Source organism: Sardina pilchardus, chromosome 24 (genome assembly GCF_963854185.1).
Source record: "Sardina pilchardus chromosome 24, fSarPil1.1, whole genome shotgun sequence".
NCBI classification, from domain to species: domain Eukaryota; kingdom Metazoa; phylum Chordata; class Actinopteri; order Clupeiformes; family Clupeidae; genus Sardina; species Sardina pilchardus.
This window is the reverse complement of record NC_085017.1, coordinates 3,948,390-3,957,135: the sequence shown is the minus strand read 5'-3', so window position 1 is coordinate 3,957,135 and position 8,746 is coordinate 3,948,390. Positions and strand designations below refer to the sequence as shown.

The window sequence follows — 8,746 nt, the reverse complement described above, 5'->3', positions numbered from 1 at the left end:
ATGTCCTCTGCTCTATGTTGTCCATGTCCACCTCCTCCTCCTGTCTTCTCTCCCTTTATTTCCTCTTCTCTCTGATTTCCCATGGTCCATCTCTCCTCTCTGGCCTGTTTTTGCTTCTTGGCTGATGTTGACGGTTCTAAAATGGTTCTGTTCTTCTCTCTCCAAACCCACACATGTCCTTCATTGCCCCATTTTCATTCTGGCTTCTCTCTGTTTTCATCTCCATTTTGTGTCTTTTACTCTCTATATTCTCTTTCTGTCACTCTCTCTCTCTTCCTCCATCTCTCTCTTTCTATCTCTATCTCTCTCTCCATCTCTCTCTCTCTATATATATATATATCTTTTATCCTTCTATCTCTCTCTCTCTTCCTCCATCTCTCTCTTTCTATCTCTATCTCTCTCTCCATCTCTCTCTCTCTATATATATATATATCTTTTATCCTTCTATCTCTCTCTCTCTTCCTCCATCTCTCTCTTTCTATCTCTATCTCTCTCTCCATCTCTCTCTCTCTATATATATATATATATCTGTTATCTTTCCATCTCTCTCTCTCTCTCTTCCTCCATCTCTCTCTATCTCTCTGTCCTTTTTCCTACCTCCCCTTCTCCCCCCCTTAGTTATTTTTAAGGAAGTCAACACCTGTAACCCAGCAACCATCACCGGGACGCTGTCCCGCATCTCTCTGGACGAGGAGGACGACCCCAAGCTGGCGGCCCACCAGGAGGGGGTCAACTTCAGCAGCCTGCCGGGCAACATCCCGCCCCCTAACCTCCTGGTGCAGGTGCCCCCACTGGGCACGCTCAACGAGCTGGGCGGGGACTCCACGCCGCTCAAGAAGGAGGTGAACGTGGAGCAGCAGGGCCAGGGCCAGAGCGGTCAGCACCAGCGGTCAGCGCCCGTCTACCTGTGCACCGACAGCGGCCTGGGCTGGGCTCGGCCGGCCGCCGTGTCCTCCGGCTCTCCGGACGGCTCCGGAGGGAGCGGGAGCGGCAGCGGAGGAGGAGGAGGAGGAGGAGGCGAGGGAGACTATATGGTCCTGCCGCGGCGAACGGTCAGCCTGAAGCCGCCGCCGCCGCCCAAAGACGAGAGCAAGCCGCTGAACATCGGCGTGGACGACCCTCCGTTCCCACCTCCGCCGTCGCCCATGACGCTGCAGCCCGGCGACGGGGAGCCCGTATACGCGCAAGACTTCAGCTCGGTGGCGGCCGGCATGCCCATGATGGACCACCACCACCACCACCACCACCACCACCACATGGCCGTCAACCTCAACCGCTCCTACTCCACGCTCAAGCAGCTGCCCGCGCACCACGCCAACACCAACGCCACGCACACGCTGCAGCTCAAGCAGCAGCAGCAGCAGCAGCAGCAGGCTGGCACAGGTGGCAGGCCCGGGGCACAGCGCCACACGCTCAGCCCCAACGCCCTGGAGAGGACCCGCACGCTGCCACGCAACCTGGGCAGCACCCACGCCCACCCCGGCCTCCCGCACGGCTCCCTGGAGGTAAGCTGGACACCGGGGTCACAGGTCAAACCTCTACACTGGACAAAGTGTATGGTCAGTCAGTGAGCAATGACCACTAGTGTCTTTTGCTTGAACTAGTCAAGACGGGACAATTGCTTTGTCGCTAGTTTGGAGTTTAACGCAGTATTCAATATGAGTTGGAGTTGGGAGTTGGAATTTAAAACTGCATTCAACTCCAAACTAGCGACAGAGCAATTGCCCCGTCAAGATTATTTCATACACAGAGTTCATTCATAAACAAAAGCTAACAGTAATAGCAAATAAAAGCATAGAAGGGTACTAGTCAAAGAACAGATTAAAAAGTAAAAACTAAAAATCATAATAAAAAGAATAAACAGAGTAGAAATCATTTAAAAGGAATAATTAAAAAGACAACGTAGAAGACACAAGGTACTTAAAAAAGACAGATTTAGAATGTGTTAGCTGAAGGCATCTGAGAACAGTTTGGTCTAGATTTCAAACTGGCTGCAGTTGGGGCCTTGTTGATGCCACCTGGAAGTTGGTTCCAGAGCTGAACCGCAAAAAAGCTAAAAGCTGCTTCACCAACAGCAGGTTTTACCAACAGGTTTTTCTCCTGAGAACTAAAGCTAGCATATAGATCATTGTACGGTGTAGAATATGATCTACTTATTATCTTAGTATAAGTTAGACGTAAGACTTTACACTTTCTCCACCATTTGAATTGAGGCTCTATGTCCATATTTGGCTCTGGGGTTTCAAAATAGGTCGGAAACATCTTTCACATCCGTGTAGTGACTATGAATGAGCTTTCCTGCTGCTGTGCTCTGTGTTGAGCAAGCACATAGGAAAGAAAGTGTGTATTTACACAAGGTTTTACACTCAAAGAGACTCATCAGGGAGAGAGCAGGCGAGCGGCTCTTACCTCAGGCCAGGGAAAAGAGCAGAACTGAAAGTAGGACTGGACATCAACTCCCAGGGCAGCAATGTTTCAAAGAAAAGGAAAGCTGATTCCGAGCAGCTGATTGCAAACTTTAGCAAAGGCCTAGCGTCTTAGAATGCGCAATATAAGATTTTTTTTTTTTTTTTTTAAGAATTCACTTTGTGAATTTTAGAATTCATTCTATTTTAGAATGGATATAATTCACTTTCATCTCTGGCTATTCTGTTGTTTCAACTGCAGTCAGGGCAGACTGGCAGATGGTAGGAAGCAGCGATAACACACATACTCACGTACACTCTCTCTTTCTCTCACATACAGTACACAAACAAACACACACACACACACACACACACACACACACACACACACACACACACACACACACACACACACACACAAGTTTGTTCACATACTCATGTTATGTTCTATTTTGAAGTTGCCACAGGAGCATTCAGCTGTTGTATTTTCTGTCCTTTCCTATCAACACGATTTCACACAATACAACATCCAGTGTGGTTGTGTGTTTGTGTCTTTGTGTTTCTGTCAGAGCAGAAGAAGATCAAATCATGTTGAGAGAAGAGAATTAATCATGTCATCAGGGAGAAGTACACACTCGGAGAGAGAGAAAGAGATGGGAGAGAGGGAGAGAGAGAGAGAGAGAGAGAGAGAGAGAGACATGAGGTGTCTGATAAGACATAATTATCAGGTGAAGGCGTCCTCTAGGAGTTTGAACAGGCCTTTCAAGGGAAACACCGATGGCTCTGCTTGAGCAGGATAACAAGTGTACATTTTCATTTGGGACCAAAACAACCTGAATTGGAACCGTTTTTGAGGAACTGAATAGCGTAAAGCATGGCTTTTGTAGGCAGCTTCGCTATACCAAAACATATTCCTTTTGTAAGCTTTTAACTAGACTAGGAACTGAATAGCGTAAAGCATAGCCTTTGTAGGCAACTACGCTATTCCAAAACATATTCCTTTTGTAAGCCATTAACTAGCCTACACATCAATAACCATCCATGCTGCTTTGGAGAGGGCCTCTGCATTTGTCAGGAAAGAATATGAAAAATGGCTGTCTATACAGTCAGTACAGTTTGTTGCTCTTTTTCCTGTCACCACCATCTTGTGTGGAGAAAGCCCTTACAAGTCGATTACCGAATCAATGATGGACACATGGAAGCTGCCCTCAGCAAACGATGATTGCGGCGGTAGTTTCAGGTTATCTGAGCAGACAGCACAAGATAGGCTGATCGGTTTCAAATGGCACTTGATGCCACACTCGCCTGATAGGCATCTTCTAACATGCCCATTTATCATCTTTCAAGCGAGAGAGAGAGAAAGAAAGAGAGAGAGAATGAGAGATGGAGGAAGAGAGGAAGGGAGAAAGAGAGGGAGGAAGAGAAGGAGAAAGAGAGAGAGAGGGAGGTAAAGCTGGTTCATGGGCACAGCAGTAGCCTCTGGGTCAGACAGGCAGCTGTGGGGAGAGAGGCCTCGCCTGAGGAGGTGCCCAAGAATAACTAAACACACCTTCATTAGAGAACACACACATACACACACACACACACACACACACACACACACACACACTATCTCATTCACTTTTACACACACACACACACCTCAGAATCCAATGTCAGGTCGCAGGTGGCTGTGTTCCTTTCCTTTGAGGGCAGTTCTCAAGCTAATAAGGCTAATTAAGGGAAGCTCGACAGCCCATCACACACACACACAGACACACACACACACACACACACACACTTGCACACACTTGCACACACACATACACAGAATTTCAATGTGCATTGGTGGGGGTTGCTGTTGCCCTTAAACAGAGTTCATGGGAAATCATGGGAGCGTGCTTAGCCTAGCAGATGAGTTGAGCCCAGATAGCTAGAGATGGCCAGATATAAGAGGCAGCAGAAGAGGCACTACTAGAAGTGCGCTCACCACGGAGCTGGACTCTCAATTAAATCCTCTAAATTAATAGATTTCCATTCAGTTAAAAAAAAAAAGGTGTTTAATTAAAGATGATGGCGTGAACATTTTTGTGTGGTTCTTCAGTGATAATGTTGATAAGCCTAGGCCTACCCACCCCATAGAATGAAAAGCCAGGGAATTACAGACAGATAGCATTAGTCATTAAAAGAAATTCAATTAAAGTATTAAACTAATTAAAATCCATATCATCCCATATTAAAAATGTGCATAATGGCTCCACGGCTTCATGTAAATGAACACTTGGCTTGTATTATGGAGGACTGCTGTCTCTAAAAGGCTTTTGATGGAAAAGTAGACATTTGCTTCCTTTGACTGATTCACTCTCTCGCTCACCCACTCACTCACCTCGTTATGGTACAGTGCACCTGCACAAGCCTGCAGCCCCGAGGCACAACGCACCTCCACCCTCACGACACCTCAACCAAGCCGCTCACTCTCGTGTCCGGCGAAGCGCTCCGAGCCTCGACAGCCTCTGGCGGTCACTGCCGTCCGGTCGTGTTTTGTTTTGGTTTATTTATTTTGTCAGGTAGACAAAACAACACAAGACTCACGCAGGGTGGACAATGATCGGGGTGTGTTGTATTTATTACTCTTAATAAATCAGGTGTGCAGTAGCCACAGGTGAGGCTGTCTGAATGCTGGCATACCTGCGTATTTGATGAGATTCGTCCGGTTTTGGTGCATTTATGAAGCGGAAGATAACGTTGGATTCCTGGCCGGGTGGTCTTGACCCACTGGTTGTAGTGTGGACATGATGTGTCCAGTCCTGCAGGACTCTCCTGAGCTGGACTACTGTACTGTACTGTACGTCTGCTGCATCTCCATCATATTAGCAGCGCTCCTCTGCACTCCCACGTGTCTGAGCTGAGGATTATGGGAGATTATGGCTCGTTTTATATTAGGAGGTCATGAGGTCAGAGATGGCCCTCCTGTCCCCGCCAACCAGGTGTCTGGGCTACTGACACAGTAAACGGGCTGAGTGTATGTGGGTGTGTGTGTGTGTGTGGTAGATAAAAGGATCAGAAAGCCTCATCACCTTTTATGGATTCATGTTATACTGTAGATGCTGATGCTGGTTTGTACGTGTGTGAGTGTAAGTGTGTGTGAGTGTAAGTACATGTATGTGTGTTTGAGTGTAAGTATGCGTGCGTGATTGTGTGTGTGTGTGTGTTGACCTTTGAGTAATCCATACTAACTGATGATAATAACAGAATGCAATAGTGTTCTCAAGGTAAGCATAGATTATTATCATACCTCTTTACCTGACGTTGCCGTTTGATAAAGACCTCGCAGACAGACATAGAGTGGCATTCATCATCGGAGGTACGCGTCCGTTCCCATTGGTCAACAAGTCGAGCGTGGCGCCGTAACGTCCATGAGCGAGCGGAGTGGAGCGGAGTGCAATATAGTCCTTCTGAGAGCTCACACTCGCGGTGTGTGTGTGTGTTTGTGTGTCGTGAGCCACCGAGCATGAGTCCATGTGATTGATGGTGTGTTCTCTCCCCTCCAACCCTCCACCCCTCCCCCACCCCCCACCACCCACTCCCTCTCCCCCCCCCCCCCCAGAGGAAAAGAGTACGGTACTCTGAGCTGGACTTTGAGGTAAGATCCTGACCCCCCCAACACCACTCAGCTGTGCCCCCCCCCCCCCCTCCCTTTACTCTCTCGTGCTTTTGTCTGCTTTAGCGAGCCAAACATTTGATTGACGCATAGAGGAGCTAATGGTATCGCTTCCCCCCACCCCCGCCCCCTTTGCTTTCTACGCTTTGGTCAGAAGCAGTTCCCAAACGCGCTTCAGTTCTAGTGGTGTCTCTTCAACTCTAAACCCAACGTCCCCTCAGGTATGCGTAATCCAGCTACGCGTTAGTTCCAGGAGTGCATACATCATTAATGCATTCATTTAAATAAACCATGAATCCCTACTGAGGCACATTTCCTCCAATAGTGTAGCATACTGTCATTACCAAAGGATTTTTCTCCATTATATTTGGATCTTCATGTGCAAGGAAAGCCAAGCTTTACCCTTGCTAGTGTCCATTAGATTATATATATCCTTGTATATGACTTAGGTAAGGGTTGAAGACACTCCATAATAAACTGTCTGTGTGTATGTGTGTGTGTGTGTGTCTGTGTGTGTGTGTGCGTGTGTGTGTGAAGTGAAGTTAATAATTTATAAGATGCATATGGTCCCGAGGGGATGGTGGGTAAGTGTGTGTGTGTGTGTGTGTGTGTGTGTGTAGTGTATGTTTGTGTGTGTATCGTGTTTAGTGCGTATGTGTGTGTGTGTGTGTGTGTGTGTGTGTTTGTGTGTGTGTGTGTGTGGAACCGTCCTGGGCTTGTAGAGGCGTCATAGAGGGCTCCTGTTATGGAATGTCTAAAGCCCTGGAATGGAGCAAATCTCCAGTTGTCACCTATAAACCTCCTCACGGTCCAAACCAAAGTCCCGCTGGTGATTAACCACGGCGACGCTAGTCAGGCATTCCCACACCACTAGAGTGAGAGGGCACGACAGGACTGGAGATTTGCTCTCCACTATGGAGGCGCCGTCATAGAGACCAAGGTATGTTTGGCTGCTGGATGAACTAATAGCAAACCTCTAGCCAAGCGCTTTATTACCTGTCCAGATAGGCACCTTCCTGCATGATCCCCCTCCATCTAACCACCACCACCACCACCCCAACACCCCCCCCCCCACACACACACACACACACACACACACACACACACATTCACTTACAACATCCCCACCCCACAAACACACACACACACACACACACACAAACACACAGACGCAATCCCTCGCCCCTTTATCCCCCCACCACTACCACTTATCTTGAAACCTGCTTGGTAAGATTAGCATAGCTATGTCATAAGCATGTCACAGCAGTGGAGATAAGCTCTAAGTGAGACGCCATGGCAGTGGACGCCCAGTGATAGTGTGTGTGTCACACAGCATTCCGTGTAGATAAAGTGTCCACCACGCATGACACTGCCACATCACTGGACACAGGTTGTTATGGCTACTGAAGACAGCACAAAATGGCCGCCGTGCCCTGATTATGACATAGATATGGCCGTCTTCTAGCGCTAGCTCAAGTCAATGCTCCTCTGCCCAACCTTCCCACGAGTCAAAATGGCCGTCAGTCAGTAGAGACAGTAACAGCTAACACAGCTGAGACTACTGTCAGGAAGCTGGAGTGGAGGAATGACAGTGTGACAGCAAAGGAGTGGAGAGAGAGAGGGGGAGAGGGAGAGGGAGAGGAACAATCAAAGGGAGAGTGTGAAAGAGAATCAGCATGAGAGAAGACAAGATGGAGAATGTGATTAAGATTGTAAAAGAGTGAGAGAGAAGAGGTGTAAAGACAAAGACAGACACATGTAGGGAGTGTGAGAGAGAGACAGACACATGTAGGGAGAGGGAGGGAGAGAGAGATAGAGAGGGAGAGAGAGGAAGAGGGGGAGAGAGAGAGAGAGAGAGTTGTGTTTAATTGAAGGCGGTATTGTCCGAGCGCTTAGAGCGGGGTCATAGTTCGGACAGTTGTCCCCCCGACCCGCCGCGCGCAGCTGTGTCCAATTAAACGGTCTCTCTCAACTCCAAACCTCGGCCAATTAGAGCGCAGGGCCGGCGGGTAAGCCCCGGTTGGGCCGGAGGTGGACGGCACTCGGCGAGAGCCCCATGCTGAGATTCCATCTTTTGATACGCCAGCGGTGTCCACCCAGGTGCCCAGTCCATCAAAAACACTCGGAGACGGAGGGAGATCAAAAAGAGAGGGAGAGAGAGAGAGAGGGAAGGAGAGAGAGAGAACAAATTGAGGGACTTAAAAACCTGCCAGACAGCTCTCTTTACTCAACTGTACCAACCCCCCCCCCACCCCGCCTGTCCTCCATTACCCTTCCTTTCTTCGCCTTTTTTATGCTTTCTGTTCTCTTTTTCTTTCTTTTTTCCTTTTATTCTTTTCTTTTTTCTTTTTTTTTCTTACCTTCCTTTCAGAAAGTGATGCACACTCGCAAAAGACACTCTGAGCTCTACCATGAACTCAACCACTCTGCCAAGTTCCACACCATAGACAGGTATAACAGGGATCCAGCTATGTCCACATTCAAGGTAAGAGATTAACCTTTGACCTTTGACCTCCACGTTTGCCTGTCCCACAGTCGCTTGTACCCCACGTGCCACCTCACTTAGTGAGACTTGCCGTTGCCTTGAAGAACTCTAAAAGATAGACTCTCTCTGAAATAGCACATAAACACCTGTCCTCACTTTGTTGATGAAAATCACTTGTTTCATAACATAATGACACACTTGAATTCCTATAAAGTT

At 48.0% G+C, this 8,746-nt stretch overlaps 1 protein-coding gene and 1 long non-coding RNA gene across 2 annotated transcripts in view; both read left to right on the top strand.

Moving 5' to 3' along the window:
- Window positions 1–1,319, top strand: part of adgrb2 (adhesion G protein-coupled receptor B2) — a gene marked incomplete at its 3' end in the record, with an annotated part of 151,720 nt that extends 150,401 nt beyond the window's left edge. Inside the window, 1 exon segment of the mRNA XM_062530091.1 lies at window positions 619–1,319. Coding sequence (XP_062386075.1) covers window positions 619–1,319 — 701 coding nt within the window.
- Window positions 1,320–1,451: 132 nt separating this feature from the next.
- On the top strand, window positions 1,452–8,524 carry LOC134072313 (uncharacterized). Its single transcript, XR_009937155.1, has 3 exons — window positions 1,452–1,505; window positions 5,992–6,027; window positions 8,417–8,524. It is a non-coding gene; the product is annotated as an uncharacterized LOC134072313 (long non-coding RNA).
- The last annotated feature ends 222 nt before the right edge of the window (window positions 8,525–8,746 follow it).